Source organism: Anas platyrhynchos, chromosome 8 (assembly GCF_047663525.1).
Source record: "Anas platyrhynchos isolate ZD024472 breed Pekin duck chromosome 8, IASCAAS_PekinDuck_T2T, whole genome shotgun sequence".
NCBI classification, from domain to species: Eukaryota; Metazoa; Chordata; class Aves; order Anseriformes; family Anatidae; genus Anas; species Anas platyrhynchos.
Window position 1 is genome coordinate 20,578,727 of NC_092594.1, and position 26,485 is coordinate 20,605,211.

At 41.2% G+C, this 26,485-nt stretch overlaps 1 protein-coding gene and 1 long non-coding RNA gene across 15 annotated transcripts in view; one reads left to right on the forward strand and one right to left on the reverse strand.

The window, feature by feature from the left end:
* Positions 1-8,191: 8,191 nt before the first annotated feature.
* Positions 8,192-25,809, reverse strand: LOC110352747 (uncharacterized). Of its 10 annotated transcripts, XR_011810873.1 has the most exons (5): positions 24,747-24,877; positions 24,427-24,619; positions 24,251-24,324; positions 23,197-24,005; positions 18,715-21,366 (listed from the first exon to the last, which is right to left on the reverse strand). It is a non-coding gene; the product is annotated as an uncharacterized lncRNA (long non-coding RNA). The 10 variants fall into 10 exon arrangements; XR_011810876.1 differs by lacking the exons at positions 24,427-24,619; positions 24,747-24,877 and adding an exon at positions 8,192-8,326 and having other exon boundaries at positions 21,209-21,366; positions 24,251-24,420; XR_011810874.1 differs by lacking the exons at positions 24,427-24,619; positions 24,747-24,877 and adding an exon at positions 8,614-18,348 and having other exon boundaries at positions 21,209-21,366; positions 24,251-24,420.
* Positions 23,881-26,485, forward strand: part of BRINP3 (BMP/retinoic acid inducible neural specific 3) — a 199,492-nt gene continuing 196,887 nt past the window's right edge. Inside the window, exon 1 of one of the 5 annotated variants that reach the window (XM_013099427.5) lies at positions 23,881-24,020. Coding sequence is in view for 1 of the 5 variants with exons in the window: in XM_027462521.3 (XP_027318322.3) it covers positions 25,872-26,011 (140 nt within the window). In the remaining 4 variants the exon portion in view is untranslated. Of the gene's footprint in view, positions 24,021-24,828; positions 26,012-26,485 lie in introns of those variants that run through there. The other 4 variants (XM_005009826.6, XM_027462521.3, XM_005009827.6 and 1 more) reach the window with 4 other exon arrangements.

The following is a 26,485-nucleotide window of genomic DNA, read 5'->3' on the forward strand; positions in this document are numbered from 1 at the left end:
ATTCTTGTCTTTCAACTTTCTGCTTATTTTTTTACCCTTAGGAAGTTAATCTTTTCACTAGGCCATGCCTATTTTAGTGTTTTACTACTGTTCATTCATGCCATTTTACAAATAGGTCATCCTGTTTTCACAGAAACAAAGTCACTCCTGACAGTCCCGAAGGGTTTAGAGTAGCACATAAACACAATGCAGGACTTCAGCTTTTTATTTTATTTTATTTTATTTTATTTTATTTTATTTTATTTTATTTTATTTTATTTTATTTTATTTTATTTTATTTTATTTTATTTTATTTATTTTCTTTCCCAGAGTTTTTCAATGCATTATCATGTTTTCTTTAAGATTTTCAACAAGATTCATGTATTTTAATCTTCCACTTAAACCATCAGAACAGATTTCAGTTTCACAGCCCAAGTCAAGGTCATTCCCTTTGGCATTTCAAGCTAAATACTCTATCTTGAATAAATAAATAAATAGGGGGATATTTCCAGGTTTTGTGCAGAAACAAGACTTCTTGTGGGGTAAAGGGAAAATTAAATAGTTGTGAGTTGTTACATTACAAATGAGACATGTCTCTTTTCTATCTGATTAAGATCACAGGCTTAAATATGATTTCATATAGCCCTGATGACTATCTGGCTACCAGGCTGTGATTGCTCTTTGTTTATCAAGTCAGACAGGGATTCTCTACAGTATCTTTCCTTCTGCAAGTTTAGCCTGTGCTGGTACATTCCCACAGAAATATTTCTGTCTTGGATAAACTAACATTTTATAGCAGCCAGAATCAGTATATAGTTAAACAATTCCTATACATGTATACATGTATATGTATATAATCACATCTGAAGAATATGTGTAAATGAGGGAAAGAGATTACTTTCAGAGATGTACAGATATTAGCTACTCAGTTTACTGAATACTTTTGTTTATCAGCAAAAATCCGTAAATTGTTTTTCTTAAACCTGCAGTCATTCATACCCAGTTTTTAAAATATTTAAGTGCAGAAGAAATGAACTTTTTATTCAGTCAAAGACAGCTTTCTCTGTACTTTACTAATAGGATTTTTACCCTAGTCTGTCTGAACCATTTATATTATATAAAAAAAAATCATTAATACAGGTCTGCTTTAAACCTGTCGATCAATACAAATCATATCAAATGATATATGGTGGTTTATATATTTGGATTATTGCCACCACCAAATGAAAAAATATTCTACTTCAAAGCAGAGGTGACCCACAGCAGAGAATAATGGAAAAAGAGCCAAAGGGTTTATTAAATTTGACACCTAATCTTTCCATCAGCTTATAAAAATAAGACTGTTCTGCAGTAGTGGCCTAGAGCATTAAAGAAGCATAACTGAAGGATGCAGTGTTCTGAGCCACAGCTGTAAAAATACTGTTTTAATATAAATGGTGACTAGCATGTTCTTATTTATTTTGCCATACAATCATGTAGTTGTCATGGACTACACTGAAAACTGTTGCATTTAAGAATATGAAGTATTGTAATTTATCTAGGAAGATGGCTAAAAAATAATTTACTTAATGTAATAAGTACTACACCTAAAATTAAGAAGCTAATGTTGTGACATTGAGCATTGTATCACTGTTGTAAACTATTGTACCAATAAAAGATACAACCTTTTAAGTGCCAAGTTCTGTAGCCTCCTAATAGTGACTCAATTGATGGACATCTACGCAAATTGCAAAGCAAGATTACCACATACTCAAATCACTCTATGAAATGTTCTGGAAATACTTTTAACATCAAGAAGACCCCATAGTTAAGCATTCCTCTCTGCAGGGATGTAATAATGAAGAATACGAGTCTAAACCTCCAAATCAGGATGTCTGTCACACCTTCTAGTATGGTATTACTCAAACACATTTGTGCCCTTAGGTATTGCATTCAGGAAGCCTCACACTCCTCAACTTTTTTTTCAAGGAATTTTCAGAGACACTCAGTTTTTCCCTTTTGTCTGAGGATGCCTTTACTCAATACATTTTGCAAAAGTTCTCCAGAGTACTTCCCTCAAGTTCCACATCTACTTATGTTTCTTCAGGCAGCTGTTTTGTAATATTCCTTCTGAGCCTTGAACTCACAGCCTCAGTAGGGCTATTTATTTATTTATTTGAGAACTATGAAGTTGTCATGTTTCACTTATATCTTCTAATTGTTGATGGGCCTAAACACAGAAGTTCCTATTGTACAGCTTGTATGAATTATCTGGCAGGAAAGGAAAAATGCACAGTGGTTGAGCAGTGATTTGTACTCTTTTTTAAAGACCTCAACCACTCTAAGACTCCACACCAAAAGCAGCCTTAGGAGGAATGTTTGTCAGAATTATACGTCTCCTAGGCATGCTGAGATTGTCTCAGGGTGGAGAGCAGTGGTGTCATTTCTATCTTTTCTCTACCTATTCTCTCCAGCACTGGTGTGTATCACTCTTCATTAAAGTATGCATTTGACGTCAATGATCAGAGATAGGATGGAAATGTGTGTAATACCTGGCCTAGGCATGAAGGACATTTTACAATATGAACATAGAGTCTTTTCTATATAAACTTAAGAATTTAGATAATAATAGTGGGAAAATCAAAGTACACAATGGGAAAAATCAAATTTCAAAGTAAATTGACATCTTGGTGGGTTGATGTTCCAATCTTGGAAATCAGACTTCTCTGATAAAACCTTAACAATCAAAATACTGTTGTGCACACAAAGAAGCATTGCACATATGACATTAAGACCTTGGTTTTAGCCAGATTTATATTTTAACTGCTTAATTTCCCAATTTTTCTACTTGCTACAGAAGTCTCATTAATAATGCAATGAAAAATGGTATACAAGGGGAGAAAAAACAAGCAAACAAAACAAAACAAACAAACAAGCAAGAAACAAACCCAAACCAACCCAAACCAAACCAAAAGAAAATTGCTCCAAGGATGCTTTCCTTAGAGAAGAAGAACTCTCTATCCTACTGCATAAAAAAGTGGACAGGGAGGCCAGACAAGTAGGATGACTGAGCAAGGACCTGCTGGTCAAACTGAGATACAACAGGGAAATGCACAGGCAGTGGAAACAAGGACACGTGGCCTGGGAAAAGTACAGAGTCCAGATGTTCAGGGATGGGATTAGGAAAGCCAAGGCATGGATGGAACTGAGTTTGGCAAGGTACGTAAAGAATAACAGGAAGGGATTCTATAAGTACATACATTGCTCAGAAAAGAAAGGCCAAATAGAGTGTATTCCCTCTGGTTGCAACCAGAGAGTGGTGGTCAATGGCTCTATGTCCAATGGAGGCCGATGACAAGTGGTGTCCCTCAGGGGTCTGTCTTGAGACTAGTACTGTTTCATATCTTTATCAACTACACAGACAATGGGATCAAGTGCACCCGTAGCAAGTTTGTAGATGACGCTAAGCTGAGCGGTGCAGTTGATACAATAGAAGGAAAGGATGCCATCCAAAGGGACCTGGACAAGCTTGAGAATTGGGCCCATGTGAACTTAATGAGGTTCAACAAGTTCAAGAGCAAGGTACTGCACCTGGGCTGGGGCAATCCCAGACATGACTACAAACTGGGTGAAGAACTCATTAAGAGCAGCTCTGCAGAGAAAGACTCGGGTGTTCTGGTGGACAGAAAGCTTGACATGAGAAAGCAATGCTTGCTTGCAGCTGAGAAGACCAACTGCATTCTGGGCTGCAACAAAAGAGGAGTGGCTAGCAGGTCAAGGGAGGTGATTGTCCTCCTCTACTCTGCCCTTGTGAGGACCCACTTGCAGTACTGTGCCTGAGCTGGAAGCACCAGCACAAGAAGGACATTGATCTGTTAGAGCAGGTTGAGAGGAGGGCCACAAAGATGACTGAGGGGCTGGAGCACCTCTCCTGCAAAGAAAGGCTGAGAGAGCTGGTGCTGTTCAGCCTACATACAATTGGGGAACTAAAGGCCAGTGAGCCTCACCTTTGTGCCCGGGAAGATCATGGAGCAGATCCTTCTGGAAGACACATTAAGGCATGCATGAGATAAAGAGGTGATCTGAGACAGCCAGCATGTCTTCACCAAAGGCAGATCTTGCCTAACCAATCTGGTGGCCTGCTATGATGGAGTGACAGCATCAGTGGACAAAGGAAGGGCGATGGATATCATTTACCTGGACTTGAACAAAGCCTTTGATATGGTCCCTCACCACATTCTTCTCTCTAAATTGGAGAGGTATGGATATAAAGGATGGACTGTTAGGTGGATAAAGAATTGGTTGGCTGGTTGCAGTCAAAGGGTTGTGGTCAACGGTTCTATTTCCAGGTGGAGGCTGGTCACAAATGGTGTCCCTCAGGGGTCAATCTTGGGACCAATGCTCTTCAACATCTTTATCAGTGACATAGACAATGGAATCAAGTGTACCCTCAGCAAGTTTACAGATGACACCAAGCTGAGTGGTGCAGTCGATACAACAGAGGGAAGGGATGACATCCAGAGGGACCTGGACAGGCTGGAGAAGTGGGTCCATGAGTGGGTCCAGGCTAATGAGGTTCAACAAGGCCTAGTGCAAAGTGTTGCACTTGGACTGGGGAAATCCCAGGTATTTATATAGGCTAGGTGAAGAAGAACTTGAGAGCAGCCCTGCAGAGAAGGACTTGGGAGTCCTGCTGGACAAGAAGCTGGACATGAGCCAGCAGCACGTGTCTGCAGCCCGGAAGGCCAACTATGTTCTGGGCTGCATCAAAAAAGGGGTGCCCAGAAGGGAGAGGGAGGTGATTGTCCCCCTCTACTCTGCTCTTGTGAAACCCCACATGGAATACTGCAGGCAGGCTTGGAGCCCCCAGCACAAGAAGGATTTGGAGCTCTTGGAATGGGTCCAGAGGAGGGCCACTAAGATGGTCAGAGGGCTGGAGCACATCTCCTGTGACAAAAGGTTGAGGGAACAGTTTAGCTTGGAGAAGAGAAGGCTCTGGGTAGGCTTCATTGCAGCCTTATAGTACTTGAAGGGAGTGTATAGACAGGAGGGGGAACACCTTTTTACATGTGTTGATAGTGATAGGACAAGGGGGAATGGTTTTAAACTAAGACAGGGGAGATTTAGGTTAGAAATTAGGAGAAAGCTTTTCACTCAGAGGGTGGTGAGGCACTGGAACAGGTTGACTGGAGAGGTTGTGGATGCCCCATCCCTGGAGGTGTTCAAGACCAGGTTAGATGAGTCCCTGAGCAACCTGACCTAGTGGCTGGTGTCCTTACCTATGGCAGGAGGGTTGGCACTAGATGATCCTTGAGGTCCATTCCAACCCAAACTGTTCTATGATTCAAAACACTTTCATAGTGCTTTACTTTAGCACTATGCTTAGCCTTCCAGTGTTCTTCTGTACCCTGGGGTTAAAAATGTTGGTCTTCCTGAAGAGTTGTATGAGGGGAGATTTATCATGTACAATTATGATTCTGAGATATTTCCTGGAGGGATTATGAAGCCTAGAATTAAGGCTTCTTTCTGCTCAGTTTTGGGTTCTGCTTAGGGCTACTCATATGTTTTATCAATACAGTTTTCTTCCTCCTCATTGGTTCCTGGATAAAATTTGAAAGCTGCAAAGCAAACATCCTAGTCTCAAACCACAAAAACAGCTATAATTGGCTCTAAGTGACCCCAGAATTTTGTCAAACTTCTATCACATGTATCTTTAATTATGTTTAAGCAACTATTGGGCAGACATTAGATCCTTGAGTTACGAGTTACAAGTGACCATTGTTACAAGTTAAAAACAGCTCAGGACAAAGCAAACTTGGCAAATCCTGAGACTCAGTACTGTCAAGTTAATGCAAGGCTTGTAAGTCCATTACTAATGGTCTTTTATTAGTAATGGTAAATATCATATCTGCCATGTTATGAACTTCTAAGTTTAACCATCTAGTTTCAACTCATAACAATTTTATGAAAAGCTGAGCTTTTGCCATACTGATCAACACACTGATCCTGTGCTCATCTAAATGTTTTAGTGAATTTAAATCAGTATGTGTTTCAAGATTTCAATTTCAGTACCACAAGTGGGTTAGACACTTATCTGGTATAATCCACATACAGCTGTCAAAGTCAATTAAACTGCTATAATATGAGTGCAGGATTATATCCACTACACTTTTAACCACCTATTAAAAGGAAATAGACCTCATCTACTTTTGCTGAGGATGGAGATAAGACATTCATTTCAAAGGCTTTCTATCTTTACCTGTAGCTTTCTTGTTTTCTTTCCTCTTCCTGGCTGAACTTTATGAGCTGCTGCATCTGTTAGCCAAAATGACATTCTAACTCAGCCTCTGTTAATTTCTTGAGAGACTTAAACATATAAAATAAATTTATGTAAGTACACAAAGTGCACATGTAGAGAGTTGATTGTTATGCTTTTTCCATTCCATTTTTTCTACCATTCCTGTAGCATGACTGTCCAATATATAATTTTTCATACTGTCCAATAATTATTGCATGACATCAGTGCTGAAATCTAAGAGACTATGTGCTTAGGTTCCTTTCAAAATTCTTCATTTTAATTGGTGTTTTGCACTCTACACTAGTACACAAACAAATTGGATATTTAAATAACAAATCAGCATCTTTTTGTTCAAGACCGTAGATAGCACAGATGAGAATTTAGGTGGCTGTTGATTGTACTCAGCAAAAGTGTCCTCCTGATAGGAGCTGAAATATTTTTTCCAGTAGGAAGCTGCAACTCAAGTGCATGTTTTAGCCTTCCTACCATGAAGAGGACTCATTAATTCTAAAGAAATTACTGTGAATTCTAAAGCAACTACTGGCACCCAGTAGGATGAATGCAAACACCCAGGCAAACCTCCAGGCAGTTCATGCAACCACAAAGCTTTCAGGCCGTGGACTATACCTAGAGCTGCTGATATAGAAGGTGACAGCACACACACCTGTAGGAGGTGTGCCCAGGTAAATGAGCTGCTCTGTCTGGTGGCCAGCCTTCAGGAAAGAGTGGGAAGACAGCCCCTGTCTGCCCACACAGTTTCCATTAATGAATAGGTATGAGGCTCTGAGTGTGGTAGGTGGGGGATCTGAAAAGACAGAGAAGGAAGTATCTCTGCAAGTAAATCTGAGCAGTAAAGAGAAGACAACATACAGGAAATTCTGACAGATCTAGTTATTCTGGTCCTTTTTATCTCGGAAGTGGTCAGGCAGTTAGATTTGATGATCCATGTAGGTCTCTTTCAACTGAACAACTCTATTCTAAATGTGAAAGTAAAATTAAGTAAACATGTAATGATGAGAGTCAAAGATATCATAGTAACACACAGAGAAAAGAATTTGTTCATGTTTATAGTATTTACCTTGAGAAACTGTATTAGAAATTAAATCATTGCTTTCATATTCTGTTGATCAAGGTATTAAGAATTTTATACAGGTATATACAGATCTACCCAGTCTAGAAAAGCTGGGCAAATAGATCAGCAGAGGGAGCTGAATAGTTACACTTTTGCTGCATGTGGAGACAAGACAACCATTACAACGACACTGTACATTTGTTTGTGACACTTTCCTATTAAGTATTTCTTATACAGCTGTCTTCCCAAAGGAAGCCTTAGTTTCTACTCTGCTCTCCTATTTCCTCCTCAGCACCTAATCTTAATGAACAACCTATTCATGACAGAAAGGTTTAGATGGGAAACTTGGGAAAAATTATCCTAAGCTTATTAAAGATAGGCCAATGATTTCCCATTTGCAGCACAGGGAATACTACAAGATTACTGGAAGGTATTATTTGTCAAGTTATACCTATACCAAAGAGAAAGAAATAATCTTAATGTTGAAAATGATCCAGTGGAAATGAGGAAAGAAGTGGTTAAAACATTCCCATAACTTACAGAATGAATCATTGTGACTAAAAAGATTATATTGCTGTTTAAATAAATGAAAATGTTTATTAGAGAAAATATTTGTTTTAAAAATACAGAAAGTGAAATTAAAATTATGAGTGTCATGGTAACTCTGTCCTGTCATTTTGTTTGTTCCTTGTTTTTTTTCCCAGAGCCCCAGTCCCCTAACTGCCAATGCTGCTTGTTTGCTGTTCACTGCCTGCTCTTCACTGCCTGATGCCATGGAAAGGGAACTGCTTTGCTAAATCCTACCAGAAAGAATCTAGATATAATTGGCCAAGGTCCGAGCCAGAGGAATGCAAATTGTACCAACCTTGTTTTCTGCAATCCAGGATATCTCCACAAACACTGTCACTTTAAGTATGTGCATGTCTTCCTGCCACATCCCATCAACTCACATACTTGTGGAGTGTCATGATATTCAAGGCTCTCGTAATATCAGTATCCTGAATGAAAAAAAAAAAAAAAAAAAAAAAAAAAAAAAAAAGCACATTGTAACCACGACTGACACTTCAAGGAAACTCTAGATAGAGCTCTGGACCATGTAGGAATGAGAGGACAAATTTTTGGCAGTGCAAATGAGACACTTACTGGATTCACAACATAGTCCACAAGAACATCTCTATATATTTTCATATATATTGTATAATATTGTGATGGTTTTACTTAGGTGGGTGGCCGAGCTCCACCACAACTGCTCTCTCACTCCCCCTCCTCAAAGAGGAATGGGGAGAAAATAAAATGAAAATGGCTGAAAGGTTGAGATAAGGACGAGAAGATCACACAGTAATTATCGTGACAGGCAAAACAGACTCAACATAGGGAGATAGTAAGATTTATTGCTTATTACTAATAATGTAGAGAAGTGAAAAACAAAGGAAAGAAACTAAAAGCACCTTCCCCCCCCATCCACCCTTTTCCACCTCCTCCCCCCAAGCAGCGCAGAGGAACGGGGGAATGGGGGTTATGGTCAGTCTATAGAGCTTCTTCTCCGTCGCTCCTTCTTGGTCACTGTTGTCCCCTGTGCTGTGGGGTCCCTCCCACAGGATGCAGTCCTTGATGAACTGATCCGGCATGGGCTTCCCACAGGCAGCAGCTCTTCAAGAACTGCTTAACAGGGGTCTGTATCATGGGGTCCATCCCTCCGGAGCAAACTGCCCAATCTGGGTCCCCCATGGGCAGCAGCTCCTGCCAGGTCACCTGCTCCACTGTGGTCTCCTCCATGGGCTGCAGTGTGGAACCCTGCTCCACCGTGGTACTCCATGGGCTGCAGGGGGACAGCCTGCTTCACCACAGTCTTCTCCACAGGCTGCAGGGGACTTCTGCTCCAGCACCTGGAGCACCTCTCCCCCTCCTTCTTCACTGACCTTGGTACCTGCAAGGCCATTCCTCACTCCTCTCACTCTCCCAGCTGCAGTGTGGCACAGGTATTTTTTTTTTTATTTTATTTTTTTTTTCCTGTCTTAAATATTCTCTCACAGAGGCTCCAAACAACATCACTTATTGGCTCAGTTCTGGCCAGCAGTGGGGCCCTTACCTAACACGGGGAAGCTTCTAGATTCTTCTCAGAGAAGCCACCCCTATGGCCCCCTGCTACCAAAACCTTGCCACATAAACCCACTACAAAAAAAATCACATGGTCTAATACAAGAAAGCAATAAATGAACATGTGGGAACCCTTTCTGCAAATTGAACTTTTCTCTCAGACCACCAGATGTTTCCAGCCATGAGATGAACATCAGTATTAACAGAAACCTTGATGAAATGGGCTTAGTTTTAAGCTTCTTTGTAGATACCGGCTTAGCACATCTCTGAGCAGATCCTATAGAACCCCTAAGGGGTTTCTACAAACCCCTAAGGGTCTGTACCCCTCCATTGCATTTTCTGTATATTTACTTGTCCCGAAGCAATTGCTCCATATGAGAAAAAAAAAGAAAAAAAAAGAAAAAAAAAAGTTTGGAGAGACCGAATGCCAGCTGCTAAACAATGCAGAAGGGCAGAAAGGTGTTAAGGACATTATAATTCACTGTGAAAAAGGCTGAAGCTAACCCAAGCACAATCAAGACTGACAGCAAACTCTGGTATTTGTCTATCAGTATTCAATTCTTACATATGCAATGTATTGAGAATAGATTTTATAAAGTATAATATGAAGTTATTCTGATGAACATGCATTATTATGCTATGTGTGTGTGTTAAGGAAAAAGAAGCAGAAGTATAGAAAAACAAAGTGTCAGGGGAAAATAGTGAAGGAAGAGAGTTGTAGCTGGCTGTTGGCATTTATTTTTTGTTTCTTTGATCAGTCTGTGCTTGCTGTACCTCACAGGATTGGAACTTTTGATGGCCAGGTGCTCTCAGTTTGCACCACACAAAATTTTTGCTGACATCTAATTATTTTGTTCTACAAATACTTTCTGGTGGCACTACACCTTTTGCTAATAGCCTCTCCACCCCTAAATGTGGCATTGGTTCAGAACTGGGATGTCTCCGAACCACAAGTCCATCGATAACTACTCAAAGGATGCTGGAAGACAGGTATGATGCTTTTACTTGCTGTGATTTATCAGTATCCAGCATAATTTTACTCTATATAGCCAAAAGCAGCCTACTCAGAGTTATTTGCCATTTTGTCTTTCTGTTCAGATCCAGGTTATTACAGAGAATTATGTCCCTAGTCTCTCAACTGGTGAGACCGCACCACATCCTGTTTGAGCAATGTCATACTAAACCAATCTTATGTTCTTCTGAATCTAAACTCTACATCATGACAGAGACCGTCAGATCTTTGCCTTAGACCAACCATTCCCAAACTAGAAATCATGTTTCTGGAAGTGTGACTACAAGAGGTGTTATGAATACAGACACAAAGTATAGTTGAGAACTGCTGCCTTAGATCCCAATCTATAACTGGTTTGCGTGAAATATGAAAAACGTGAATTAATATAGGCACTATTAAGATGGCTCTAAATTCCTAGAAGAGAATCCCCTTGGGGGGAATATTCTGAAGTCAAGGCATAATTTTCCACTCTGCATTGCTAATGTATACAACACCAGACAGTCCATTGCATAGGCAGCTTTGCTTGTTGGTACTGTTTTTAAAAAAGGAACATCTGAAATTAAAAACAAATAAGTAACATAAAATAATAACTATAAAGCAGCCAAACCAAATCAAAAGCAAACCAACTAACCAACCAAACAACAACAGCAACAAACAACAACAAAAGACAACCAACCAATCAAAACCTTCAACCTGCTGTGACTTACATACAAAAGGAAAATACTAGATTTTCATGTCATGCAGCCTCTGATGCACCTTCTCTCAAAAGCAATCTGGGAAAGAAACTTGAAATTGCTTTGTATCTTTTTCAGTACACCATGCAACAATACAGTTGAACATTTTTACCATATCTGCCTTCTGACTAGTTGGACCTTTCTCCTTACAGTAACTGACTTCTTATTTCATTGTAGTTTCATTGTACTTTGGCAATGGACAGAAATTATCTTGCACTCTTATGCTGATCTTTCTTTTATGAGGATTTCAGAAAAGAGGCAAATTAACAAAGCTGATACTTGTACTACAGTACATTCTATTTTGCCTACTATAGTGAGAACTGTAGAAACTGGCATACAATGGAGAGGAACTATTCTCTTCTGGATTTTAGTTCATTGCCTACATGCATCTTGACAACTTATAGAACGTTCTTACCATTTTTTTCTCCTCCAGCAATATTTTTAGAATAAACTAGAGCAGACCCTCTTTCATTTGTGTACAGATTTTGACAATCATTCAGCAGAGCACTCAGGCATATTTTTCGATCTATTTCTGTTCAAGTCTGCATATAAACACCTGTGCAAAGACAAACAGACAGGATATGTGTAGTGAAAAGTGTTAGGCAAACTTAAATCTGAATGGAACAAAGGTCTCACTTCATGTTGCTGTAAGTACATCTGGAAAGTCAACTCTCCTTGTTTTCAGCTCCTCCTTTCCTTCAAAGGAAAGATATAGACAATGCTGCTGTCATAAATAGATAGATGATAGATAGATAGATAGATAGATAGATAGATAGATAGATAGATAGATATTGCTTTAAATGGAGAAGAAAAATGAAGGTGCATGAAAAGACTGAAGATACCAGAGAACTACCTGTCAGGTCTTTTCTGGCCCAGTGATAATAAACAAACTGAGATCAACAAGGTAACAGATTCACACATCATTCTTAAAAGGAGGACCAGCCCTATGTAATGTCCCTGCAATTTTTATCCGTGTTTTGTGTTTCATGTTAGCCCACAGTAATATACTTCAGGCATGGTGTGATATAGCACAACAAATTCCAGGGTTTCTGTATTTTAACATTATTCCTGTCCTTATTTAGTATCTAATAACTAGAACTGCACTTATTCATTTATTTATTTTACAGAAATGTGGTCAATATACCCTCATTCTTATGAAAAAGTGTTTTCTAAAGTATTCCACAACGGTGTTCTATTGACTGTCCACATCCAGACATTGGAAAAAGGGGGCTACAGGCCAGCCTCTGAGAGGAGATCAGGGGCTGCCCAGTGTCAGGTACAGCTGGCTCCAGCCAGATCCACAGTGCCCCCACTACAGCCACAGCTAAGCCAATTGGTAAAGCTGGTGGAACCTCTAGGAAAACATAACTGAGAAAAGGCAGAAACGTCAGACAGGCACAGGAGTAAAGGAAAAATGAGAGAGAAACAACCTCGCAACTCCAGAGTCAGAAAAGGAGAGGGAGGTGGTGCCCCAGGTGCTGGAGCAGAGATTCACCTGAGGACTATGGAAGAGACCATGGTGGAGCAGGTATTTCCTTGCAGCCCACAGAGAGGACCATGACAGATATTTACACTATAGCCTGGGGTGGAGGAGAGCACTCTGTGCTGTTTCCCAAAGGAACAACAGCCCATGGAAAGAGAGGGCACCTGCTGGATCAGGGGGAAAATGCGAGGAGGAATGAGAACTGACAACCCCCTGAACTGCTTCTGTGGAGACAGAGAAATTGGGAATGAGAGTGTGGCTGAGCCTGGGAAAAGACTTGTGCGTGGGGTTGTTGTTTTGAAGTTTTGCCCTTGTTTCTCAGTATCTGGCCCTACTTTAATTAGAAACAAAATTAATTTTCCCCAAGTTGAGTCTGTTTGGCTCATGATTGTGACTATTAAGTGATCTCCCCATCATCTTCATCTTGACCAATGAGATTGTTCATCTTATTTTGTCCTGTCAAGATGGAGCAGTGGTAGAGTGGCTGAGTGGGTGTGTAGCATTTGAGCAAGGTCAACCCAATGCAAGTACAGATTGCTCCTGTCACAAGAGGTATGTGGAACAATTTCTGCATGGTTCATGTGCAATTTCTACCAGCTTCAATGGTGCAGGGTTAGGTCAGTTTCACACATAGGAATATCACCTTAATGATGCTGCATTATCAAAAGAAGACTTAGAAACTATTTTCAAGCTACTTAGAGAGTGAAGGCTTTAAATCACAGAATCACAGAATTTCTAGGTTGGAAGAGACCTCAAGATCATCGAGTCCAACCTCTGACAATAGTTGTGATTTTAGCAAGAAGGAGGTGCTTATGTACTTACCTCCAGGGAATATTTTGTCATTGCTTTGTGAGAGGATTATTTAAATAATACTGGAGAGTGTCTTAGTGGGGTCAGAATATCATTGGGTGTAGAGGTAGATTTTCATGGAAAAGCTAGCATTCTGAATGTGTTTTAACTAACTTGAATAAAAAATAACATAGCTGAAACATTGGTGTGTTATCAATATTGTTTTGGTGACAAATCTGAAATGCAGCACCATATGGGTTGCTGTGAAAATAGTTAACTCTATCCCAGACAGACCGAGTAAAAAGGTTTACAGAAGACTGAATATTCTTAATCAAGAGGTCTTAATATTCTATAACAAGCTAAAATACATATTGAGGCAGGATATTTTCCAATCACAACATCCATTTGCAAGCCCACGTTTTAGTGAGTAGCTTGTTTTGAAGCTGTGGTAGTAGAGCTTTCTTTGTTATACATCACCAATGTTTTTTTCTTGTTGCAGAATAAAAATTCATGATCAAAAATTCCTTTTATTTTTGGAAGTAGAAGAACAATTTGAATACCTTTGTCCTTTCTTTCTTGCTCTCTCTCTCTTTTTTTTTTTTTCTGTTTGTTTGTTTTAATTGTACAGAGAAAAATATTTTTCTCTCTTGAAAGTCTGGGAAACTGGAAGTGATTTCTTCATGTACTCATAACTGCATTTTTTTTTGCTGTTGTTATTTATGCTATTTTTTGCATTAGCAACTAAATATTGTTGGCTACTGAGTTTGAAAAAAAAAACATGCTACAGCTATTTCTTATGTGTAGACAATGATTTGACCATTAACTGTAAGGTGCAGCTGTAAAGTGCAGATTGGTTAAATTCATACTGACCTATTCTATTCATACATACATCAAACTTCAGCTACAAAAGTTATTCAGCCTCAAATAATGTTTATTGCCTCAAAAAAGCAACTGCCAATTATTTTATATGCTGACATTGAATTGTCCAATAAATTCCAGTAGTTGGTTGAAAAGGCCATCTCTTGCCTTTAGATGGTCCAAAAAAATAGTCAATGAAAACTTTACCTTTGGGTTGTGTTTTGTAATCTTTTGTTTTATTTAGCCATGCAAAATGTGCAACTGATGCGCACCGAGATTATCCTACATGTATATTTTCTCATTGTTGCTTTTCACATCTTTATCTGAAGACATAAGGAAACACATTTGACCTCCTAGTGTTCAAAATAGGAACATGAATTAATGTTCTGTTGTGTAAGAGATTTCTGCCAAAAAGTCAATGTTATTTTTAAGGTTGGACAAAACCAAGGCAGGTAACTCAAAACTGGATACACATTTTCTGATTTAGGTCCTAAAATTTGATTTGTTCTCCCTATAAAGTCATTAAAAGAAATTTGACTGAAATCATTGCTTTATGATAAAGGAATTTCACCACCTTAATTATATAAATTACTACTGCCATGCGACTTGGAAAAACACATGCTAAAGGTCTATCAAGGACATAATCTCATCCTTCTTTGCTGAAGTTTTTAAGCATGTGCTTCAAATCAAGCAGATTCTAGAGCGCTTCATAAAACACATTTGGTCTTTTTGCTCCACTGCCTTGACAAATGGAGAATCAAATCAAATAAATGAAGCACAAGACATCTTTTTTACTGCCTCCTTTCCTTTGTGACTGAGAAAAGAACCTGAGATCTTTCTAGTATCAATCCCCCACAAGTCTGTAAGAAGTTGAAATATTACAATGGACATAGCTGTTGCTGACAAAAATATATCTATTTTGTTCCACGATGACCAAACTCCCACAGAAATTGTAAAAGACAGAAACAGAAAATAAATAAATAAATAAACACAAAATAAATTAAGTTCATCAATCTACATATATCATGTTTTTTCTATCTCATTAACTCCATAGCCTTGACAAATGATAAATGCTTGTAATATTGCTGTATTTTAAGTGTATGCTAGAGACTGGAAACACATTGAACAGATTGTTCAAGAAACTGTATTGTTCTTGTTCATTGTCATTAGTGACCCATGTATTTTGATTCTTATGAGGCAATGACATATAATAACAAAGATTATTTTCAAGTCTTATCTTTTGTTCAGCTCATTTATATGGGACATAAATACATCTATTGAGATAATGCACCAGATGTTATTCAGGGAATGACTATATATTTGGAATAATATCTGTAAAATAATCCATTTTCCAAATGCAAATTACTTTCTATGCGTGCCCTTTTCTTCCCAGCATAACTATCCTGTAAAACCCTACTTTTCTAGTGTGTAATTCCTTCACACTGCAAAGCATCATTCAATAATTTCAGTGGTATATGCCAGTTGTTCCTTTTCAGTCCATGACAAATTTCTTTAATGCACCCTGACAAACATATATTTTACTTCTGCAAGCATTCATAAAGAAAAAGTACATAGATTTTAATCAGGATCCCCTACCAGCTGAATACAGAATTGTTTTTGCTAAACTTACAGCAAGTCTGTCCTTTGTACCACAGAATAGATAGAAAAGAATTTCATTTGAATCAACCACCCTTCCAAAATCTCATCTGAAAGATGGTCTTGGTCTTTTATCTGCACCACAGAAAATACACTGAAGAGTCTTCTGTTCATGTTAACACTTCTCTGTCCTCCTTTATCAATTCAAATGTTTTCCAGATTCCAACCTCTCTGGGCAGTGATTTTTTATTTATTATTTTTATTTATTTTTTAATTATTTTTGTTAATATCTTGCCTAGTCCAGAAATGACTCAATTCTGATGACACAGGAGTAACGAAATACCAACAACCAGATTTTAAGTCTGTGTGACATACTATAGTCAGCTACCTGCTGTTTAAATGCATGGCTTCTGCATTTAAACACAAAAACACTGAAAGTACCTCTCCATTCCTCTGCAGATCTGTTGAAATGTTAGGCTAGTGTTTCTCAAAGTGCTTGTAAAGTTAGTGCTTGTGGTATAGTTTCCTCCATTCCATTTCCATTACACCAACTACTAGAAGTACATATGGCATAATGTGTAGGACATTTATTCTGATACTGAAGAGTAGGCTACCACAGTCATTGAGAAGAAATTTTCCACAATAAAACATGACATTTGATTTATAAGACACTCCAGCACAAAGCTTCAATGGGATTTTAAACACATCTTCTTTACTCTTTTCTCTACTGTTCTATTTTCATCTTGAAAGTAACAGTCTTTGGTGATTTTTAAAGTCCAGCTACCAATAAAAAGTGAATACATTAATATATCAGAAGTTACTTAAAAATTCAGAGCCCTTATCGTTGCCTACAAAATCTTGGAAACATGGCCAAATATGACTTAATTTAAAAATAAATAAACAAATAAAACAGAGAAAAATGACAGTAACAATATTCTAACACATTATTATTGTCATTTTCTCATGGATTTGAAGAAAATTGCTTCATTTTCTGTTGCCCACTTCAGTTCTAATGTCAAGGTTGGGAATACTTTGAAGGAATTATGTGATTTTACCCACCAAGATACCAGATAGCAGTGATCACTTGCTTTATACACTAAGGAGAATTTACAATTATAAAGCTATGTCTATTGCAGCACAGACATTAAATCCATCTGTTCATTCAAAGATAGTGTTTCTGGTTTGGGCTGCTGTGTCCAATAAAAGTAGAGGACCTTGTAGTGCTCTACCTAGCACAGATAATAACTGCACCAAAGATTCCACAAAAGAGACTTCAATCTTCCAAGAACAGTGAATGAGTAGCTAGTTTGCTAAGCCCTAGAAATGTTCAAGCCCTAGAAATGTTCATGCCTCCGTATCTGACGTGCATTTATCTCCCTTCAAAACACATATGTATAGCTATTTCTAGTGAGGTCATGTGAGCTTACAGGTCTTACAGGCCCGAAAAGAGTAGCAAAATACCATTGGTCTTTTCATATGCATTATCCCATCTCAGAAGACTGGTATTTGAATGATACTAAAAGCCTGAAAACCAAACCAAACCAAACCAACCAACCAAACAAAAAAACATCTTTTGTTCTCTACTGCCAAATAATAGGGTGAGTATAAGACATGTATGGGGACCAATGGATTCATCCCAGGGTAATGAAAGAACCATCTGATGTCATTGAGACTTTTCAATTTCTCTTTAACATTCTTGGGAATCTGGAGAGGTCCCTGTTGATTGGAAGCTGGCAGATGTCCCCATCTCCAAGAAGGACAAGAAAGAAGGCCCTGGTATTTACAGGCCTGTCAGTCTCACTTTAGTGACTGACAAAATTATGGAGAAGATTATTTTGTGAGGCATTGAAAAACACTCAAAAGACAACACAATCATTTGCTATAGCCAAGATAGAGGCCTTTGCAGAGAAATCTTGACACATTAAAGGGCTGGGCAATCACCAACCATGTAAAATTTAACAAGAGCAAGTGCCAGACTGTTCACCTGAGACCAGACAATCTTGAATATACAAATAGACTGGAGGACTTGTGGTGGGAAAACAGCATATGGAAAGTAATATGGGAATAACGGCAAGCTGTATCTGAGTCAGGAGTGTGCCCTGGTAACCAGGAGGGCCACTGGGGTACGCCGGGGTGCATCAAACACAGCATTGCTAGCTGTTCCAGGAAGTGACTGTCCCACTCTGCTCTGTGCTGGTTTGGCCAAATCCCAAGCACTGTGTGGGCACCACAATATAAAAAAGATGTACAACTGTTAGTGTCCAAAGGACGGCTGCGAAAATGGTGAAGGATCTAGAAAGCAAGACATATGAGGAGCAGCTGAGGTCATGTGGTTTGTTTAACCCAGAGAGGCGGAGACAGGGGAGGCCTCATGATGGCCTACAGCTTCCTCATGAGGGAGAGTGGAGGGGCAGGTGCTGATCTCTTCTCTCTGGTGACCAGTGATAAGACCTGTAGGAACAGCAAGAATCTGTGTCAGGGAAAGTTTAGACTGGATATTGGGAAAAGGTTCATCACTGGTAGCCAGGCACCAGCACAGTTCAAGAAACATTTAGACAATGCTCTCAGGCATATGGTTTGATTTTTAGGTAGTCCTGTGTGGATCCACAAGTTGGATATGATCCTGTGGGTCCCTTCTAACTCAGGATAATCTATGATTATAGGAGTCTAAGTAGGCAGAAAGTCATCATTAATGCTGTATTTCTTTGATGCAATTTTTGGTAAGAAATTAAAGATAATCTACAGTTCCAATTCGTTCCCTAGGAGTGAAATGCTGGGTAATCCTAAAAATAAACTCCTTTGCAAGAAAAGAAAAAGTCAGTGGTTATAATTTTATTCAAATGAATCATGTCTCCATTTAAATAAAAGCATATATGTTGAAACGTGTTTGTGAAGTAAAATTCTAAATGTAGCATATTTATTTCTGCAGTGAGCAAACACAGGACTTATTTAGATATGAGTTCAATTTATGGACACACTTAAATAGTAACAGAAAATGAAACCCAGGAATATCTGACACATTGTTTTCAAAGCAAAATATGAACACTTGGACATAGACAATTAAGCATTCCCTATGCCTTCTAGCTGAATATGCAAATTTGACATTCAAATCAGACTCCTAAAAAAAAAACTCACCCATGTCAAAACACGTAATTCTTAGAATATGAGGAGTCCAAAGACTTTTTCCTTTAACTTTAATTACTTTGCCATTATTTCAGTTAAGGGCAAGGGTCTTCAGTAGGTTATCATTTTGCTCTTCCCAACTGTTTGAAAAGTCAAGTAGTTTCCCCTGACAAAACATGTAGTGTATGGAATTTTTAGACGAGGAATTTACAGGAGAGTACCATGCAGAGAATTCATTATAGCTTGAAGAGGAAGCTACTTCAAGAAGGTGGCCATGTTGTTTGCATAGTATGTTTGCCTGTTGCAAACTAAGGGTAACTCCTGAACTGATTTAATGAATTGCATGTGTTTTTGGAAGCTAAAAAGAAGCATGGAGCTAGTTCTGGAAGACAGAGGGTCAAAAATCTGATTATATGAAGTAAAAAAATATTTTATGGGATACACTGTTAAGATGTGCATTTACCAATATACATACACAGCACTACCGAATGTATATTAACAGGACAAAGGAATCTAATGAACTATACTTCAGTACCACTTGGCTTTTAAGACTGACAGATGTCATGTGCCTCTCCATTCTCACATGATGCTCTGCTGTCTCGCTCCTCAGGTGAGACTAGGTCTGAGTTTGTATTTAGTATTTCTAGTTCATGGTAAAAGGTCTATTTAGCCAAACCACTCATCTTTGGAGTACTCAGCCTCCCGACCTGGAAGTCTGGGATGGGGAGCAGAAGAACCCCTCCATAGTTCAGGTGGAAACGGCTAGAGACAGGCTGCTCCACCTTGACTGTCACAAGTCATGGGGCAAGATGGAGTTGGTGGAGGTGATTTCTGGGCCGCTTTCCATCATCTATCAGTGGTCATAGTCATCCAGAGAGATCCCAGATGACTGGAGACTATGTGGAAGCCCATGGCTTGGGCAGGTACACTCTTCGCTGGGTTAAAAACTGGCTGGATAGCCAGGCCCAAAGCGGTGGTGAAATGCAGCTGGCGACCAGTCACCAGTGGTGTTCCCCAGGGATCAGTGTTGGGGCTCATCCTCTTTAATATCTTTATTGATTATTTAGATGAGGGAATTGAATTTACCCTCAGTAAGTTTGCAGATGACACCAAGTTATGGGGAAGTGTCAGAGGGTCCTGGACAGGATCGGTCTATGGGCAGAGGCCAATGGGATGAGGTTCAACATGGCTAAGTACTGTGTCATGCACTTTGGTCACAACAATCCCATGCAGTGCTACAGGCTTGGGGCACAGTGGCTGGAAAGCTGTGCAGAGGAAAAGGAACTGGGGTTGTTGACTGATGCTTGCCTGAACATGAGCTGGCACTGTGGCCAAGAAGGCTAGCGCCATCCTGGCTTGGATCAGGAACAGTGTAGCCAGCATTGATTTTTCCCCTGGACTCTGCTCTGCTGAGGCTGCACCGTGAGTACTGTGTTCAGCTTTGGGTCCCTCACTACAAGGACATAAAGGCCTTGGAATGTGTCCAGAGAACAGCTACGAAGCTGATGAAGAGCCTGGGACACAAGTCCTGTGAGGAGCAGCTGAGAACTGGGGTTGTTTAGTCGAGAAGAGAAGGCTCAGGGGAGACTTTATTGCTCTCTGCAACTGCCTGAAAGGAAGGTGTGGGCAGCTGGGGGTCAGCCTCTTCTCGCAGATAACTAGCTTTAGGACTAGAGGGAACGGCCTCAAGTTGTGCCAGGGGAGGTTGGAAATGAGGAGACATTTCTTCTCAGAAAGGGCCATCAGGCATTGGAACAGGCTGCACAGGGAGGTGGTGGAGTCACCATCCCTGGGGGTGTTTAAGGAAAGGTTGGACTTGGTGCTAAGGGACATGGTTTAGTGGGTGACACTGGTAGCAGGGTGATGGTTGGACCAGATAATCTTGGAGGTGTTTTCCAACCTTAATGATTCTATGATTCTGTGAACCGGCATCATTGGAAGATCTATGTCATTACTCCAAGGCAACATTTTTTTAACTTTTAGGTATTCAGCAAATGTGCACAAATGAATAATATCAAAAATCCTCATTATATTTAAAGCAGAAAAAGCGCCAGGAGAAGTGATATGAATCGAGGAACCAAAGTTTCATTACTCTTGATTAAAGAAGTTATCAGGAGGGAAATGGAAACGTGAAATACGTATCAGACAGTTTCTACTGCACTCTAGATAAATAAAGAATGAACCTAACTATTAAGGGTCTGAGCCAATCTGTAATCAAGTTAATTTTCTCTTTTTTGGTGGTGTCAGTCAGACTCGAAATTCTTCTTGCTTGACTTAGACAATCTTTGGTGTGAAATGACTGAAAAACAAGTTCAGCCTATGACATCATTTGGGCTAGCATGAAACCTAAAAAGAAGAAGAGAAAAACATTAGCATAGCAGAAAATCTGTTTATACATACATATATATATATATCATATACACACATAAACATATAAAGGTCCACCAGATCTTAAAAGCATTTACAGCAACAAACACTGTTATGAAGACATCGTTGCCTACGCACAACCTGGCATTGTTGATCTATCCCATTCACACTCTGTGTCTCTTTGTCTTGTGTTTTCTCTGGGATTTCATCAATTTTAGAAAATGAACAGTAGTCTTATTGAGTATTTTGAATCCCAAAGTCTATTTGATAGTCATTGCAGACTTGATGTGCAGCAGTCTTTGTTAAGAAACACTGATCTTTACATAAACAGACTGACCTTTTTAACTGGTATTTTGTCAGGACGGGCTGAAGGAAGGAGGGGGTGAGAGGAGGGGGAGGGAGCCTGTACTACTTGTTGATGTAGGAGAAAGCGTATTTCAAGGCAAAGGGGAAAGATGGTATGCCTTTCGTTTTTATAACTGCGTCACACATATGCCTACATATTTAACAGCTACTACACCTGGAATGGACACTATATTTTTTTTCTTCATTAACAGTAACAGATTCCTCTACTTCTTTTCTTCCCCCATAAGAAAAAAAAAAAGAAAAAAAATAGTACACAACACCACCACCAACAAAAAGCAGGCTAAATCATTACTAAGAACAAATTACTTCATGATTTTTTTACTATAAAAATGACTTAAAAATGCTGACAGGAGCAAAGCAAGGTGATGCAAATGGGCTTCTTCAACTGCTCAAAAAAGATTGTGGAAGCAAAAAACTGCCTGATTGACATATATACGGACACTTCACCATAGTGCTCAGTGAGATGACTGAGAGAAGACAAAAACCTTTTTGATCAAAAAGGTCAACAGAAATGATGTGTCTTGTGAAGAGCAGATGTAGCACAATGAACAAGAGCTGATGTTATACTCGCAGCCACCCCATTTTGTCCAATGTATACATCACATGGTCTATATGATCACTTACTGATCCTGGAAATCATGTAAACATGTTGTAAACATGGCCAGGTTACCTTACTCTCATGTAAAGATGCCAAAACTTCTTGTTGAGCTGCAGCCCATTCCCTGTCAGTGGCTAGCTCTCAGTTTATTAATAATAAGCTCTCAGGCTAACTATGCCTATGGAATTATGTGTTTACTTGCCATGAACATGCATGTCTGGTTGCAGTACATATATCTAAGAGCGGGACAGAACAGGAGGGGTGGAGGATGGGAAGGAAGATCAAGCTCCACAAATGCTGTCGCTGGCTCCCCTCCCACACACACACCTTGAAATTCAGCACACACTCTGGAGCCACTGTGCGAGGAAAAGGGAGATTTTTCTCCACCAATCCAGCTCGTGATTTCCATACAGAGAGCCAAGAAGCGCAGGGAAGGGGAGGAGGGAGGGGGGAACGCTTCGTTTAGACAGGGTAGGGAGAGAGGCACGGATGCTCCGCGGGAACATTCCCCCTGCGCTTCTCCAGCCCTACCGTCCACCCCCGGTGCCCTCCCCTGCAAGAGGGTTCCCCGTGCGGGAGCCGCCGCCTGCCGCCCTTCCCCGCCGGGGATGCTGAGCCGGCCCCAGCCACTGCGGCCACGATGGGGCCGCCGCAGCCGGACGGGCAGCCAGGCGCCGGGGAAAGGCAGCTCCAGCGGTGGCGAGAAAACGTCTGCGCAAAGGAGAAAAAAACAAACAAACAAACAAACAAAAAAAGCCACGCACAACCAATACCCAAAACAAAGGGATCTGAAACAAAGGCTTCTCCGCGGGCAGCGGAGATGCTCAAGGCAGGGGTCCTCTTACCCGGTCGATACCGCTGCTGTCGCTCGCTGGGTTGCGGCTGCAGGCAGACGATGGCCGGCTGCCCGTCCCGGCCGTGCCGCTCTCTCGTGTTCCGAGGCCCGGCGGCGAGCCCGGTGCCCCCTGCGCCGCGCCTCTCCGCGGCTGCCCCTCCCCGCGCTATCCCTGTCTCCCTCCCTTCCACCTCCCTCTTCCCTCCCGGGGGCTATCAGCGGATCCTGGCTCCGGCGCGGGGACCCCTCCTGGTGTCCCCACCCCAGCGCCCCAGCCCGCCCCTCTGCCGCAGACAGCGGGACGAGCGCGCCTGCGAGTCACCTGCTGCTCGGTGCAGGCTTGTCTTTGCTCGGCCCGGGTCGGCAAAACCCCTCTCGTCCTGCCCACTGTTCAGATCCCCCGGTTTCCTTAAGGATCACCACCACCATCATCAACAACAAAAACAGCAGCAAAACACAAAACAAGAAGAAGCACACACACAGACACACACACACACAAGAGAACACCAAATCGTATCCCCTCCTCTTGCTATTTGTATTTCCTTCCGTTCCCCTCCCCCTTCAGTTTCTTTGGGTCTTGTGCTTCTCCCCCACACAGACACAGACAGACACACAGACAGCCACACACACACACACACACACACACACACACACAGGCACGCACGGTGTGAATGGTTTTACTTGCCGCTGTGCCACAAGGAGCTGCTGATGGTTTCCAAAGTCCCACCACCATGCAAATCCCTCCTTTAGCTTGAAGCTGAAGATCATGGACTGTATGTTTGGATTCGGGGTGCATTTTTCTCACAGCTGCTTCGCTTCCTGAAATTTCACCCGGTGAGTAGGTTTTATTTCACATTCAGATTGCTCGTCTCCACCAAACAGACCCTTTAAAAAAAAAAAAAAAAGGGAAAGGGAAAGGGAAAGGGAAAGGGAAGGAAAAAGGAAAGGAAAGGAAAGGAAAGGAAAGGAAAGGAAAGGAAAGGAAAGGAAAGGAAAGGAAAGGAAAGGAAAGGAAAGGAAAGGAAAGGAAAGGAAAGGAAAGGAAAAGAAAAGGAAAAAGGAACCTTCCAATTGTCTCGTCTTGCTTCTCAATCTTTCAATAGCTTGCTTCTCTCCACTTTCTGAACTCGAAGAAAACCTGAAGCAACAGCCCTATTTGCCTACTCCATTCCACACATTAGTCACAGCTCTCAGCACTAAGTTGCAGTCTGCACCGCAGTCTCACATGCACCGTCCTTACCATTCCACTGCTTATTCATCACGTTTTATTAATATTTTCATCACTCTAGCTGCTACATTCTCTGGTTTAACCCATTGCAGACACAGCGACTCACAGGGCTGTTGGAAGGGCCCGGTGTTTCTCTCCGAATGGGAAGACAGACAGAAATCGCCAGTGGTTACAGGGTTGTGTGTGGAAAGGAGTGGCTGGAGGTCTGCGTGGGGAAATAATGTGGAAAAGTCCATCACTCTTACTGATCCCCGAAGAAGCTTGGATTGGACTGGGGGCAGGGAATTGTGCCCGAGATGGGGCTGGAGGGGAAGAGAAGGGATTTTCCAGACCTCTGTCCTGCCGTTTCTGCTCAAAGGGAACAGCTCGGGAAGGGAGGCCGGGCTCACCAGGGGAGCGGAGCGCTGCTGCAGCGCGCTTCTGCCGCGCTGGTGCTTGCACCTACTGTGCACTCTTGCTGTTCTGAATCCCACTGCACGTCCTGGTTGTATTTTTTACTGTTTTAGGGAATATTTATAATTTTGCTTGCCTAGGGTAAGAACGAGGCGTCACCTTCACAAAACATATGCACACACATATATATATATATATACACATACACATATATATATATGCATATATATATATATACCTGCCGCGTTCCAAAGTGAAGACTGTCTTTTGAATCATGTAGGCACTTCTTTACTTTGACAGAAAAATACAGAAGAGGACCAAGGGAAATAAATTGTTTTTGTTAAAAAAAAAAAAAAAAAAAAAAGATCGAGCACCTTTAGAGTGCTATTTCTGGCTAATGCTTCCAACATTTTAGCGTCTCTAATTAGCGGCAGAGATCCACCCACGTTCAATAGCAGAAGGTAGGGAGGGAACATGTTACTTCTCACGGGGAGGTATTGACTGAGCTCCATCTAAATCTGTCATTTAGTGTGCGGGATAAGCGTGCGTGTGTGTGTGCAGTCATGTCTCCAAAGCAGTACGTGCATAGATCATGAGAAGGGTGCTCAAGGCTTGCAAGCAGGTAGAGGTGCCAGTGAGAAACACACGAGGTCTGAATTTATTGCCTGGTGGCAAGCAGAGAACCGAAAAAATCAATGCCCTCTTCTATATCGTGCTCCCGAGAGTGCTCTGCCCGCCCCACTCCCCTCCCCCACCCCCTACCCCCGCCTCCAAATTTCTGGTTGATGTCGGGAAAGGGGGAGTGAAAAAAAGAGCCCTTCAAGCGTGGGATACAAAATTCATCCTTCCTCCAGCTCCTCTCTTCTCCCAGCAGCTGGACACCCCACCGCCTCCCCCGCCCCCGGCTATTTCCCTCCTTACAGACAAGTGTCTTTCTCCCGGAGACTGTCCTCCAGCAGATTTTCTTTCTACCGGCATTGCCGACCTGGCGTCCTCTCCCCCTCCCGCCCCCCCTGCTGTACACACCGCTTCCTGCCTCGGCCCTCTTAGCACGGGACGGGGTAATGAACCAAATCCCAGCCGTTTCTCCCGAATTGCCTGCCTCTGACGCTGCTGCTACGGGGATTCTCCCGCACCAGGCTCCTCAGGAAAGTTTCTGTTCATTCAGACCCCCTTCCCTTTCCAAGTATAGAGGATTACGTAGGTAAGTGTGTTTCAAAAATCTCTACCTGAAATTTCACCCTATTTTTTTTTTTTTCAAGCGTAAAAAAAAAGTCCTGGGGGGTTAACTCACTGCGGGAATAACTCATCTGTTGTTGAGCATCACCCTGCCTTGCTAGTTAAATGATAGCGCTCTGCAGAAGAGATTTATGTGCCCATCAGCAGAATATTTCCCGGGTTTCAGAGCAATCTGTATTTTCTCTATGCCGACGAGGGTGGGAGATGGTAGGACAGGATGAGGGCAGCGGAAGGGTTTAGATCACAGTCACGGTGATGGATGGCAGCGGTGCCTGGGCAGTAAAACTGACATAGGTTGGACATGTTGGTGTTTCTATACTCAACAGACAGGGAGGGGGGGCACCGAACCTTTTCCATACAAACATCAAATAAATCAACGTAATTAATGTAGTCTTAATAGGCGATTGTAACCAGCGAGCGTGAGGCACGTTTAATACAG